Source organism: Periplaneta americana, chromosome 10 (assembly GCF_040183065.1).
Source record: "Periplaneta americana isolate PAMFEO1 chromosome 10, P.americana_PAMFEO1_priV1, whole genome shotgun sequence".
NCBI lineage: Eukaryota > Metazoa > Arthropoda > Insecta > Blattodea > Blattidae > Periplaneta > Periplaneta americana.
This window is the reverse complement of record NC_091126.1, coordinates 167,323,298-167,337,354: the sequence shown is the minus strand read 5'-3', so window position 1 is coordinate 167,337,354 and position 14,057 is coordinate 167,323,298. Positions and strand designations below refer to the sequence as shown.

General features: G+C 35.0%; 1 protein-coding gene across 3 annotated transcripts in view; it reads right to left on the bottom strand.

The window, feature by feature from the left end:
- Positions 1-3,953: 3,953 nt before the first annotated feature.
- Positions 3,954-14,057, bottom strand: part of LOC138708144 (dynein axonemal intermediate chain 3-like) — a 61,269-nt gene continuing 51,165 nt past the window's right edge. For all 3 annotated transcript variants that reach the window (XM_069838374.1, XM_069838376.1, XM_069838375.1), the window contains 2 exons: positions 10,021-10,494; positions 3,954-5,121 (listed from right to left, as the gene is read on the bottom strand). In XM_069838374.1, coding sequence (XP_069694475.1) covers positions 4,699-5,121; positions 10,021-10,494 — 897 coding nt within the window. In that variant the 3' untranslated portion in view covers positions 3,954-4,698. The remainder of the gene's footprint in view (positions 5,122-10,020; positions 10,495-14,057) is intronic.

Below are 14,057 nucleotides of genomic sequence, written 5' to 3'. Positions count from 1 at the left end.
TAATAATAATAATAATAATAATAATAATAATAATAATAACAATAATAATAATAACAACAATAATAATAATAACAATAATAATAATAATAATAATAATAATAATAATAATAATAATAATAATCATTTATACTGGCAGAGTTAAGGCCATACCGCCTTCTCTTACACTCTATCAGGTCACAAAGTACACAATACATTTATAGAAACTTACACTAAATCAAAACTTCCTTGTGCAATAACTGCGTAAACATTATTTTGTGCTCTTCTGTGAAAAATTTTTGACTCTCATAAGGGATGTTATATCAGATAAGGAAATATGGGTTTTGTCATATGAAACAACAGATGTAACTGGGAGATTCGTAGATGTATTTATTAACACTACAATTGGGTATACATCAGGTGGAAGTGATATACATGAGGTATTTGCAATCTTAAAAAGTAATAAAATATTCCTTAAAAGGTAATAAAATATAAACAGCAAACATAGCGCCTGGAACAGTACAATAAACGATACTTGAGGTATACAATTCTATAACTTATGTTGTGTAAATAATCTCACTATTTTGAACAATAGTAATATACGTACATACTCTAGAAGTAATTCCTCTAGTTTCATAGATGTTAGCATCTGTAACACTGTGCTTTCTCCTCATATTAAGAACTGGCAAGTCAGTAATGCGACTACTTTTTCTGCCCATAAATTAATTACTAGAAATATATCGCTATCCTACTGCCACCTCTATGACTTTTAACACATATGTTACACGAGTATATAGAACCAAGCATGTTAAATGGTCTCATTTTGACATGGCACCAAAGCGTGATTTTACGAAAATTAAAGAAGACATCAGGCTCTGTCACACTCCCGACGACAATAATATAAATCTATGCTCTGGCCAACAAACTAACTCAAATTTGTGAGTCACAGCTTCCTAAATTGTCTCCCAAATCAACAAAAATTACTGGTGGAATGACCAATAAACAATACTTAGGAAAATTGTGTAATAAGAGTTTGGCTTTGGAAAAAAAGACAAATTAGAGAAACATATAAAGAGTAAAACAGCACTAGCGAAAGAAACTTAAATTTAAAAATCATAGAACAACAACATGAGGTTAAGCGGCAGGCTACTTTCTCAGAGCTCGAAAAAAAAGCAAAGAAAGCTCATGTTGGGAAAGAAAAAAAAGAGTTTGTCATAGACACGATCTCTTTGTATTATCAGGTCCATATCTTTGGACATGTTTATGTTCATAATTTCACTGTAATTATAGTGTCCCTTTGCTTACTTTTTATTTACAAGAATTTTAAATGGAAAAGGCAGAAAATACACCTGTTAATTACCACCGAAATTTCCACAAAATTTTCCATCCCAAAATACTAAAAAATAATGAATTCTACCATTGCTATAAAATGCTAAATTTGATTTCTAAAGTCATGAATTTGTAATTTTAAGTTGCTAAAATCTACCATCTCTAGTAAGACCTGAAACATTGATATGCACAGTACACCATGACGGCATCATCTCTGTAACACTCAGTAGAATGGAGGAAGTGCGTGTTAGGCTCAGGTCTGACCTTCCCTACGAAAGCAAGAGAAATAAGAAAATTAAGAAGAAAGAGACAGGTATGAAGCAGTGGCGGACGGTGAGTTTGAAAGTTGAGGGGGCTGAGACATAACTGATGACAGTTTGCATTAATGTATTAAAATATAAGGGCTGTGACATACCTCACTACCAAGCACAGAATTTATAGGTTTTAAGAGACTAAAATTAGGTTTTCCAATCTGTGTTTTAGGATTTTTTGAGCATTTTAAATCTTAAGTTTAAGAATTTTTATGATTTTACGGGAAAAATAAAGAAATAAACAACATACTGTTCATATATTACAATACTCATAGAGTTACATTCAAATATCCATTATTATATGCCTAACATTATAAATCTAAAAAGTAGCCTGATGATTCATGTGGTGATGATGCAATGTTTTATAGCACTATTTACCAATATTATTACATATTAATAGTCTATTATGTTTACAACACTGTATCTTTATTAAATTACTACACCTGCAAACCTCTAATTTAAGTAGTGCTCCTAATATGAGTTAGGTCTCTTTAGAACATTTTAGTCTTAACCTACGAATTAGGTCTTTTTAGGTCATATTAAATTTAAGAATGTTATTTGTTGCTAAATAAAACGAATAAGAAAAGCAATATTTCGAGAGTAATGAGATAGCAACAAAATTGGTACGAACCTAAGAATCCAGGGCATGCTCATTACTATTCATATTACACAGCCTACTTGTACAGCAAATTCACTCGAAATTCTTTGCAAACCGATCAATTAGGTCACAACATATTGAACAACTGCTACTAGAAGAAGCTAGAGACAAATCTGCATTTGTTTCTAAACTCTCGATGTATTTAATATAACTTACTGTATAAATAAATATATCTCGTAACACAAAAGTAAAAATAACAGGAATACCCGTAAACAAGAGAAAAATCTACCAACATCAAAAAAACTTTTACGCAGGCAGGGAAAATTAACCACACGTGATTCGTTTTTCTAAAACCAAAAGAATCAAGCGAGGGATCTCGCCAATACAAGCCGAAAACAGTCATAACTAGCAGTACAGTTGTTAGCGGTGGGTAGGACGTCTCCAAATTCAGCTCCCCTCAGGCATTCTAGTTAATTTAAACACTCTGCTAACCAGTCATCTTATTGGTTGAACTGCTGTTGTCATGTTTACTGGGGAGCAGAGTGATGTAGTTGTCTCCTCTCTCCCACTCTTGCATGGACACTGCAGGCTGCTATATGTCGACTACACAGGTTACAGTACTACCTGTTATTTTTCGATATTATTGCCGCGCTCTCATGGTTAACATGTCGGCATCATACAATAATTGTGGTGTGCTTTTAAAACATAATTTTGCCGACTGAGTGTTGCTCTGTAGGTTTCACTCTAAGCGTCACGTTGTCACATCTACTTCCTCGATAAGAATAAGCACTAGTTTGTTATATTGTTAAATGGCTATTATTATTATTATTATTATTATTATTATTATTATTATTATTATTATTATTATTATTATTATTATTATTATTTCATATATGAGTACGTTGACATTCTTAGCTCTTAATAATAACTCTTTAATAAAGGTAAAGGTAAAAGGTAAAGGTATCCCCATAACATGCCATGAAGGCACTTGGGGGGCATGGAGGTAGAGCCCCATGCTTTCCATGACCTCGGCACTAGAATGAGGTGGTGTGGTCGGCACCACGCTCTGACCACCTTTTACCCCCGGGAAAGACCCGGTACTCAATTTTATAGGAGGCTGAGTGAACCTCGGGACCATTCTGAAAGTTTGGCAACGAGAAAAAATCCTGTCACCACCTGGGATCGAACCCCGGACCTTTCAGTCCATAGCCAGCTGCTCTACCAACTGAGCTACCCGGCCGCCAATAACTCTTTAATAATAATTTTAAATCACATACCTTAATGTTCGTCCTCAGCACAAGACATTGCAACCTCGGTTTTAGTCCACGTGGATTAGACAAGTAGGTGTCATTTAATAATGGAAGCAGCTTATTGGTTGCAATATTGAAATTGAGGCAAGTGATTGGAGCAGCAACATAAGAAATTGAAAACAATAATGCAATATTATTATTATTATTATTATTATTATTATTATTATTATTATTATTATTATTATTATTATTATTATCATTAATTATTTTGTATTACTATCTTTGTATCATCTCCGTCACGATTATTCTATTATTATTATTTCTATTATTATTATTATTATTATTATTATTATTATTATTATTATTATTATTGTAGTGTAGGCTTTCACGGCCGGAGTCTATAGATCTAGATTCATTTTCCGGGCTGAGAGGCCGTGGTCTGTTGGTTGGTTTTCTACCAGACGTTTCATCTGCAACTGCGGCAGACATCTTCCGTGGAGTGGTATCCGAGGTCGCAAAACTCTTCTCGGCATACCTGAGGCGTACCACTCCACTGAAGATGTCTGCCGCAGTTGCAGACGAAACGTCTGGTAGAAAACCAACCAACAGACCACGGCCTCTCAGCCCGGAAAATGAATCTAGATCTATTATTATTATTGTTCCTATTATTTCTATCATTAGCATTATTATTTGATCTCTGTAAAATTTATGTAGACTACTGGACTGTACCCGAGCACGAGCATATGGTCATTTCGGGTATCTATTCATATGTATTCATTTCAAATGTAAATTGTAAATAAATTTGAATTTGAACTAAATTTCAAAGATCTGCCGAATGTTATGCACGAGGCCACTCAAAGACGTGCCGAATGTTAACCATGAGAGCGCGGCGATAATATGAATTATTTGTACTATCTACACATAGTATAGCGAGCGGGCATCACCAACTGGATGTGGCGACTTGACGTAACTTACATCTTAGTAGTAGTGAATAGTAAAATTAATATAGAAGGAAAAATGTTCGACAATTGCTGTAACTTGTCTATGATCTTAATTCAGCTGGAATTAGAACTGTCACATTGTGTTCCGGTAAAATATCAGGGGAGGCACGGTCTCCCTTGCCTCCCCTGAAAATCTGCCGCTGGTATGAAAGGGCATTGGCTATCCACAATTGCCAACTTTAACATACTGCAGCACATTCTCTGTCCCAAAACAAAATTCTACCAACATTCTATTAACCAATTTTACTTTTATCTACTACCCTTTTTCCAGATTTCCGTCCTACTTCCAACTTTTTTCTATGTCTCAATTCACCCGATTTTGACATTCCATGTTTTCCAGGCTCAGCTTTCTTTTCAAGTTCTTTCTCTTGAAAAGCTTCAAGTTTAAGTTTTTGTGCCAATTTACGCTCATTCTTGCTTTTGTTATATCGTTCAATTCTACCAGTGTCTTTGTACAGTCCTTTATCTACGATATTACGTCGCTCTCTACCTTCTGCAAGAAGCTGATACCAATCTACCTTACATTCAAACGCGTTCTTATCTTTATATGTTAAAGCTGCTTCTTCATAACCTTTATAATTCTCAGTAAATGTGGACATGATTTTCTCCAAATCGTTCTGCACATCGTCCATATGCATGTCTTTCTTAGCAGCTTCCTGCAGCACACAATTAGAAAAAAATACTATTACATTTCTTGATAATCCATGTTGAATTTTTCGTACACTACTTTTAACACTTGAATATAAATAATTGATTAAATGGCGATCTTACTCGTGTTAATTGTTTAAGCATGTGCGGCTTACAGCTGTTTCGGTGCTTCTTCACACCATCCTCAGAGCCTACTAGATCTCAGCGTCATCTCGAACTTCACTGCCTGTTGTGTGGGTGCGTTCGATTTTTGAAAAGTGTTGAAATGTATGTATGTATGTATTTATTTACACTGCAAGTGGGCATGCACCCAGTGGCAGTGGTATACACAATATAAACAATACACAATAAAATTACAATACACAATACAATTATACAATACACAATAGGCCTACAATTTTATACAAAATACAAAAAGAATACACAATATAATTTAACACAATAATAATAAAACATAAATAAAATACCTAATTTTACATTACAACCTACATTATTATGTATAAGCCCTACATAAGTTTCAATAGTCTTTCACTTTACTCTCATCTCACTCACTGTAGTGGCACTATGACGCATTTCACTGACACTTTAGCACACATTTCACTGACACTATAGAACACATTTCATTGACGCTATAAATTACCACTGATCGGAACTATTCACTGCACTGTAAAACCATAACTTCACTTACTCACCTCGCTTCACTGATACAATAGTTCAAATAAATGAAATAATTACACCCTTATGCATACTGTACTTATAAACACAACTACATTTAAACTTAACATTTCTAGTCTAAGGCCCTCTTACACGCTATTTTTAAATAATTTACAATTCAAACCAAGGAAATACTCGTCAGGCTAAATAAATACATGTCACCTTAAAAAATTAAATGTTAAAAGTCGCCTTAATTTTAATTTGCACTTTATACACAACTTTTTAAATTATTCTTGAATCTCCTTAAGGAAGGACAGCCCTCAAAGAAAGCTGCAGGTAGGTCATTCCAATCATTTATAGTGGTATGGTGGTACAGTGGTATCAAATAGTGTGTGTGTTCTGAAATTGATCTGTGTGGTGTGTTTTAGTGTGTCTGTATATTTCATATTGTTCTAGTGTGTTGAGTTTTTGGTTTTTGGGTTGTATGTGTAGGATTTCCATGTCTGTATTTATGTTATTGTATGTGTGGTTAGCATTAGTTTAGCACATTTCAACACTTTTCAACAATCGAACACACCCACACAACAGTCAGAAAAGTTCGAGATGATGCTGAGATCTAGTGCGCTCTGAGGATGGTGTGAAGAAGCACCGAAATAGCTGTAAGCCGCACATGCTTACACAATTAACACGAGTAAGATCGCCATTTAATCAATTATTTGTTACATTTCTCTCAAATTTAATATTTAAACACAAACAAAACTGATCAAACATAATATAGCTACGCACTCAAATAATTCCAATGCATTATTTTCTAACTTCTCCAATATGAGTGACTAACAGCAGTGACACTAAACTAATGGTGACAAACTCGTGCTCTATTACTCTTTGCTACAGATGAACAGTATGTGAGAGGAGAGCGTCCCAGTGCTTGCAATGCCAACATTGCTCTTTTTTGCTCTGAGTGCACAGAGTGCTTTGTAAAAGCAGCTGAGTTAGGCCCGTAACACACCTGCAGAGTTTTTGCCAGCGAGAAATGTGTTGCGAGAAAGAGGTGAAGAGCCTTCCTCCACACACTTGGCAAGTTCTCGCTATCACAGATCACACCTCGCTATGATCATCTATGCACTGCCTTCATGCAGAAAGCATTTTTCTGATTATAGTAAAGACTCGTTGGGGGAAATATTATAGGTTATATATTTACGTATATTTTCGTACTTAAATATATAACATGTACGTATATTGTCGTACTTTACCAATTACGTACGAATGCTATGTTGAATCTGAGTATTCAGATGATGAGGAAATGGAGTTACATGAACATATTTTATTAATGAAAGAAAAAGTAGGCCTAAAATTAAAGCCAGAAATGTCTGAAAATCACAGGGCGAGTTTTGGACACTGGTTTCGATTTGAATGATGATACGTTTAGGCATTATTTCAGGTTGAATGGACCACAGTTTTTTTTGCCATTCATGATATGATAGAGGATTCTTTGCTATGTTCTGATTAAAATTATGTAAACTGTTAAGACATATAGATACATTATTTCAAATGTTTAATTAATACTATTAAATCTCATCTAAATAAAATATAGCCCTATTTATTTTCAGATAATCTGATATTTGTCTCCAGATTTCTTCTTTAAGTTTCGTGTTTTTATAGTTTTCATCCTGTGTATCATATAAATATGCCTAAGGGTGACATCGTACAAGCTCGATAAGTTTCTGACTGCAATTATCAGCCATTTTTCCTCATTTTCAAATAAAAACAATACAATTCATCGTCACCTTTTTCTACATTCAATCGTCATAAAGAGTATAAATGTCAAACATCTTTGATAAATGTGTCAAGAAAATTCGCTGAGCTACCGATTCCAGCGAGAAACTCGCACGAGGTTTTTGCCTCGAACGAGAATCTCTTCCAGTGTGTGGAGGTCCATTTGAATCCATGTTATCAATTTTTTAATTTTCTCGCAACACATTTCTCGCTGGCGAAAACTCTGCAAGTGTGTTATGAGCCTTACTCGTATATATTATTACTGTTCATGGCAATTGAACTACGGGTATCATGTTTGCCCTTAAAACCTGGTAAAGAACAATGAACCTTTAAGGGAGGTAAATTCCAGCTGACCATCAAAATATAATTTTTTAGATTTTATATTAAGACTGCCAGCTGTTCTCTATGTTTTACCATGCCTCAAAAGAAACTGAATTTTCTCCAGATCTATAGCAGATAGACAAACAAAACTTTCATCAATCATAAAACAGACACTGCTGAGTTGATTGATACCCACAATAAAATAACTAGGATTATTTTCTTTCAGTTGACAATAACTGAACCCTGAAGTAAAAATTTCTGATTTTTTTTCTGATCTCATTTTCTCACAAACTACAGTATTTGTCAGAACTTGAACATTTATTTTTATGCACATTATTAGTAGTTCGATACTGGAGGTGAAAGGAGATATAGTAGAAGCAAATTCAATTTTTCCACATTCAGATGTGGTTTCTATTAAAAAAACTGAGTGTCATGGTTTTTTTTTTTTTTTTTTGGAGGGCAGTATAAAGTATTTATAAAGTAAAGCTTTACACTAAGGGAAATACATTCAACAAATGAGTTAGACCCCCAAAACCAGAGAATATAGGCGAGTTTTTTTATCTCCTAATTATTATATTTTCGTTAATATTTCAATTTTTGTGTCCCATCTGGTCCTAAGGTCAAAACCAGCCAATGATTTAAAGTAATGAAAAATTGTGTCTTAAGGGGAGAGGATGGTTTTTTATTTTAGTATGTTATTCTACGACGCTTTATCAACTGCTTAGGTTATTTAGCATCTGAATGAGATGAAGGTGATAATGGCGGTGAAATGAGTCCGGGGTCCAGCACCGAAAATTACCCAGCATTTGCTCATCTTGGGTTGAGGGAAAACCCCGGAAAAAACCTCAACCAGGTAACTTGCCCCGACTGGGAATCGAACCCAGGCCACCTGGAGAGGATGGTATTTTTTTGGTGAAAAATGAGTAAATTAAATTTTTTTTTAATTATTTTAGTAGGTTATTTTACGATGCTTTATCAACAGCTTAGGTTATTTAGCGTCTGAATGAGATGAAGGTGATAATGCCGGTGACATGAGTCCGGGGTCCAACACCGAAAGTTACCCAGCATTTGCTCATATTGGGTTGAGGGAAAACCCCGGAAAAAACCTCAACCAGGTAACTTGCCCCGACCGGATATCGAACCCGGGCCACCTGGTTTCGCGGCTAGACGCACTAACCGATTAAAAAAAAAAAATTCTTTAAAATACTCTGTGATATGTGTGGAATGCATAGCATAACATTTTGTGGATATTTGTGCCCTTATCGGATGTTGAGTCGCCATTTTTAAACTTCCTGCGTTATGGATTTTTAAATCACTCGCCCACTTTCATTGTTGTTTCCGGTAAATTAAATTTTCAATTTTTTTTTTCTTTAAAATACCCTTTGATATGTGTGGAATGCATTGCATAACATTTTGTGGGTATTTGTGCCCTTATCGGATGTTGAGACGTCATTTTTAAACTTCGTGCGCTATGGATTTTTAAATCACACTCCCGCTTTTATCGGTTTCCAGTAACTTCATTTATTTTGCTACATTGCCAGACAAAAATGGATATAATTTCTGAACTATTGCAGATACATGCATGAAATTTAGAACACACATTCTTTAGACTATTAGGAAACTTTTCTCTGTAACAGAATTTTGTTAATTGATTTCATTTTAAAAATACGTCCGTTTGTTTGCAAGAAAGGAAATCAGAAAATTGTTATTAAATTTTAATCGTTTATTTTACAAACATAGGGACTAATATCAAAATTCTGTTACAGACAGTTTGTAGAAGATGCTTTTGCAAATATATTGCAAAAAACGTTTTCAATCTACTTTTAAAAACGGTTTAGATATATCGGTTTTAGTACAATCCTGCATTGGGTATATTTTTTTTCAAATATGCCCCCCCCCCAAATTTTTTTTTTTTTCAAAATATTTTTATTTGGTTGAGTTGCCACAGCTATGAGCTCTCTACATAAAAAAATTAACATTTTACACCAAATAGGAAAAAAGTTTTTAAAAATACCATCCTCTCCCCTTAAATGTAGGCCTACCATAACTATAAAATGAAATTCTACACACTACCAGACTACCAGGAAGATCTTAGTATTAGCAACCAGCCAACCAAACTTATGCCATGATTACTAAAATACTAAACTATTACTTACATCAATTGTTTCTGGAAATAGCAAGAAAACGCTTTCCATGAACTTTTTCTGTTTCTCCTGTATTTCTTTCTTCTCTTTCAGCCTCTTTCTTTTCTCATCCTCTTTAAGCTGGTCAAGAGGAAACTTCTTAATGACCAGAGTTTCTTCATTTAAATGTTTTTTTTCTAGAAGAACATTAGTTAAATGCTCCAGCTGCATGGCATCCCACTTTTTCTTTGATACTAGTTCTTTCTCGTAACTTTTAATTTCCCTCTGTCTTTTCTTTTGCAACTCTTCTTCTTCCCTTTCCTTCTTCACTCTTTCAATTCTCTGCTTAGTTTTTCTTTCTGCTTCTTTTCTCTTCATTTCCTCCTCAGCAGCCAATCTCTTTGCTTGTAACATCTCTGCATTACATTCCAACCATTTGTTTTGTCTTTCTTTAGCAAATTCTTTGCACTCCATTTCTCGATTAAGAAACTTCAATACAGCTTTTTTCTGCTTAAAAAAAAAAAGATAAAATGAATAAAAATTTTCAGGACCTGAACAATGTAAAAATACCAAAACAATAGGGATATCCTGAACTAGCACCGATAGATAGCGCACGTGTACTTTGAGGGATGCGCTTTGCGTGTGCATTTGTTTTCCAATATATAAACATTGAGGATTTACAGGCCAGTTACTTTATGGTGACAGCTCTGGCCTGGCGACGCAGTGGTTTGGGAGAGTTCACTGCTTGTTCGAAGGGGTGTTCATTTTAGTCTTCCCCTGGCTGCGTTAGCGGTCACATCTCGGGAGCGTTAGTGTGGGTGTACAGTCACGCTAAGGACGTACTACACCACCACTGTCTTGTATATTGCAATTTAGTGTGTTTGTTACGTACATTTCATTTAGTTACTTAAATAATTGTAGTGCTTCTGTTTTGTATTGTTTAGTGTGTAGTATTTAGTGTCTAGATTCACTGCTATTTTCTGTTTATCAAATTGCTGCCTGTTAGAAGTAAACTGAAAGGTCGGGTACTGCATTCGCAGTCGCGAGAAGTCGTGAACAACGTGTAGCGTTTTATGAAGATAGCGTCGGAAGAAAAAACGTAATAAATGTTGGAAAACTTGTAGCAGAGTTTACCGCTGTGTGTGAGAGCTGTGTTAGCCAAATAATAAGGGAGACTAAAGACATTGATAATCGGCACCAAAATCAACTGTGGACAACTTTAATGAAGCTGTCATAAGATAAACCATAGCACGAGTTCTATATTTCACAGAACAGCGGCCCACACTTAAAAAAATATATTATTGAAATTGAAAGACTATCTACTTTCAGGGAGGTATCTCGACTTTGAGGAAAGTTATTATGAAATTAGGATTTCATTAGAAAAGAAAACACAAAATAATCGCTAAATTCTGGTGGAGCATCACTGCATTAGGGCCAAAAGTTTGCAGTATTTGAGGAAAATAAAGAAGTACAGGGAAGAAGGCCGCTCCATCTTTCACATGGATGATGATGATGATGATGATGATGATGATGATGATAAAGGTAACAGTGAAGCACTGATGAACATTACCGGTATTTCCGCATGAGTATATTTCATTGTTAATTTGTGATTAACTGTTAAATATAGTGATTTGATTGCTGCTCATTGTATTTCCACATTAGTGTTTATTAGTGACTATTGTTCCGGAGTATGAAGTGAACACAGTCACAAGAGCTCAAAATTATGCAGACGCTGCAACATGAAACTTCATTTCTGATATGACTGTATTTCCCTCCCTCCATTCGCTCCGTCTCGGGTCGGTCTCCCTCCCACAGTCGAACCTTCTCCTCTCTCGCGTCGACGAGCTGTCACCATAAAGTAACTGAGCTGTACGTAGTGTATTAGTATATTAAATACTCTTAAAAATAACTCAAAATTCCAATTTTTTTCTGTGTTCCTATATGTAAAAACCAGGGAAAGCTTTCTGCTTTCAATCAGGTCCCAATACATTCTGAATATGTTTTCAACCTTAAAAAAAGTATAACTAATAAAATTGCGCCTATTAAACAAAAAGAACTACTTCAAATAAAGAATTGCTGGCTACAGTTTCATTTTGGAAGAGGACAAAGAAAAAAATAATTATAAAAACATATGCATATGTTAGCTTAGATTGTATGCAGTACTTGTAGGAGTCTCCGAAGTTTACGACTGCATTTTGCAATGGAACGATAGGCCTACTTGGCCTACAGTAAACTCTCGATGAACTGGGAATCCGTAGTGAAAAAAGAAACATATATAGGCCTATAAATAATGTAGTCGATGTAACTTATTGAAAACGTGTTTTAACTTCAAATTTTCAAAATCATCATACATAGTATTCAAAACTGCATGTTATTAACCTACAAAATGCACGAATATTCCTGATACTACTGCAATTATATTATATCCTATTAAAAATTTCATTCGTTCTTTCTGCAATTAGAGAAAAGAGTATGAGGAATTCAAACCCCATAGTCCATTCCCTATATAAAAAAAAATATCTTTCTTTTTTTTATTCGTGCACTTCGTTCTCAAAGTTCTCATTTAGGTTCATGAACATTCAATTTACTTGTATCTACGAGTATATTCTGCATACTGCAGATTTCCCCATCTATCTCTTAAAGGGAATACCCCAGTATTATACAAGTTCACGCTATAATTTATTGTAAATTAAATTAGATTATGAGATAAAAAAATACTGAAGTATATTAAATTATACTAGGTTATACATAATAATTATAAATATAATTTTGACACGCACAAAAAACCAACAAGTGGGAGAACGTAATGAACTGTAGCATATGACATAATATAGTCCTGTGCCACATGGAACGCTCCTGTCATCTAACGGTAAAACTTTGCACAAGATATACCTATTACACAGAAAGGTAGAAAGTGATTGAATGCAAATGTGCTAAAATGCAACATGGACTAATATAAACATAGCCTGTACTTTTTTATATCTTAATTGAATCCCAGAAGGACGAGGAACTAAGCAACATTATCAGGTCGAAATTTGAAATAAGTTTGCTGCTGAGGAAGTTCCGAGGAAGTTGAGAAGAAGATGTTAATAGTGTGTGGGAAAATATCGGAGATAGTATCAAAATTGCAGCTGAGCAGAGCATAGGTTATTATGTAACTAAGAAACGAACAGAGATAATTATTTCAATGAAAGACGGGAAGCAAGTCATACACTTAGGAATAAAAAGAAAGATCACTTAAAGAAAAAAATGAACGAGGTAGAAACAAACAGTAAGAATAAAAACATGCACATTGCGGTGTGTACATAAAATAAGTCGTGTGTGTGTGTGTGTGTTTTTTTTACAGTATATATTTCAACATGCCCCATTACATAGGTTGTAATATTACATGTTTTGATATTTCTAGATAATTACATTTTTAAGACTGCAAATTTACCAGTTGCGTAATCAATAAATATTTGTGTGATAAAATTATGAGAATAAAATTATAGTTAAATACCATTCCAAATTATGAATCCTTACACCTTCCTACTTACAAACTTACAAATTACATTAGCATTATTAATTCAAGATTATAAGACCCTATGTTTCCCTAGTTACAATTTTAAATTACCGTGCGTGTGGGAGAGGGGAGGGGGAGGGGAGGGTGAGAGGGAGGGAGGGGGAGGGAGGAAGGGGGAGGAAGGGGGAGGCGGAGATGGGGAGGGGGATGGAGGGAGAGACTGAGGGGAAAAGGGAGGGGAGATTGAGGGGGAGGGAGGGCGGGAGGGGGGGAAGAGAGGGGTAGAGGTGGAGGGGGAGTGTGGGGGAGAGGGGGAGTGTGGGGGAGAGGGGGAGGGGGGAGAGAGCGAGTGAGTGAGTGTGTGTGTGTGTGTGTGCGCGCGCGTGCGTGTGTGTATGTGCGTGCATGCGTGCGCGTGTGCGTAATATACCGTATAACTAAACTAAAACCCTGGCATAAATTAGGGTTCTTTTGAGCGGATATTTAATAATACTCAGAGATTTTTCTTTCCTTTTTTTTTTTTTTTTTTTTTTCATTTTCTGTTGTCTTTTTTTAAATACTTAAGGAA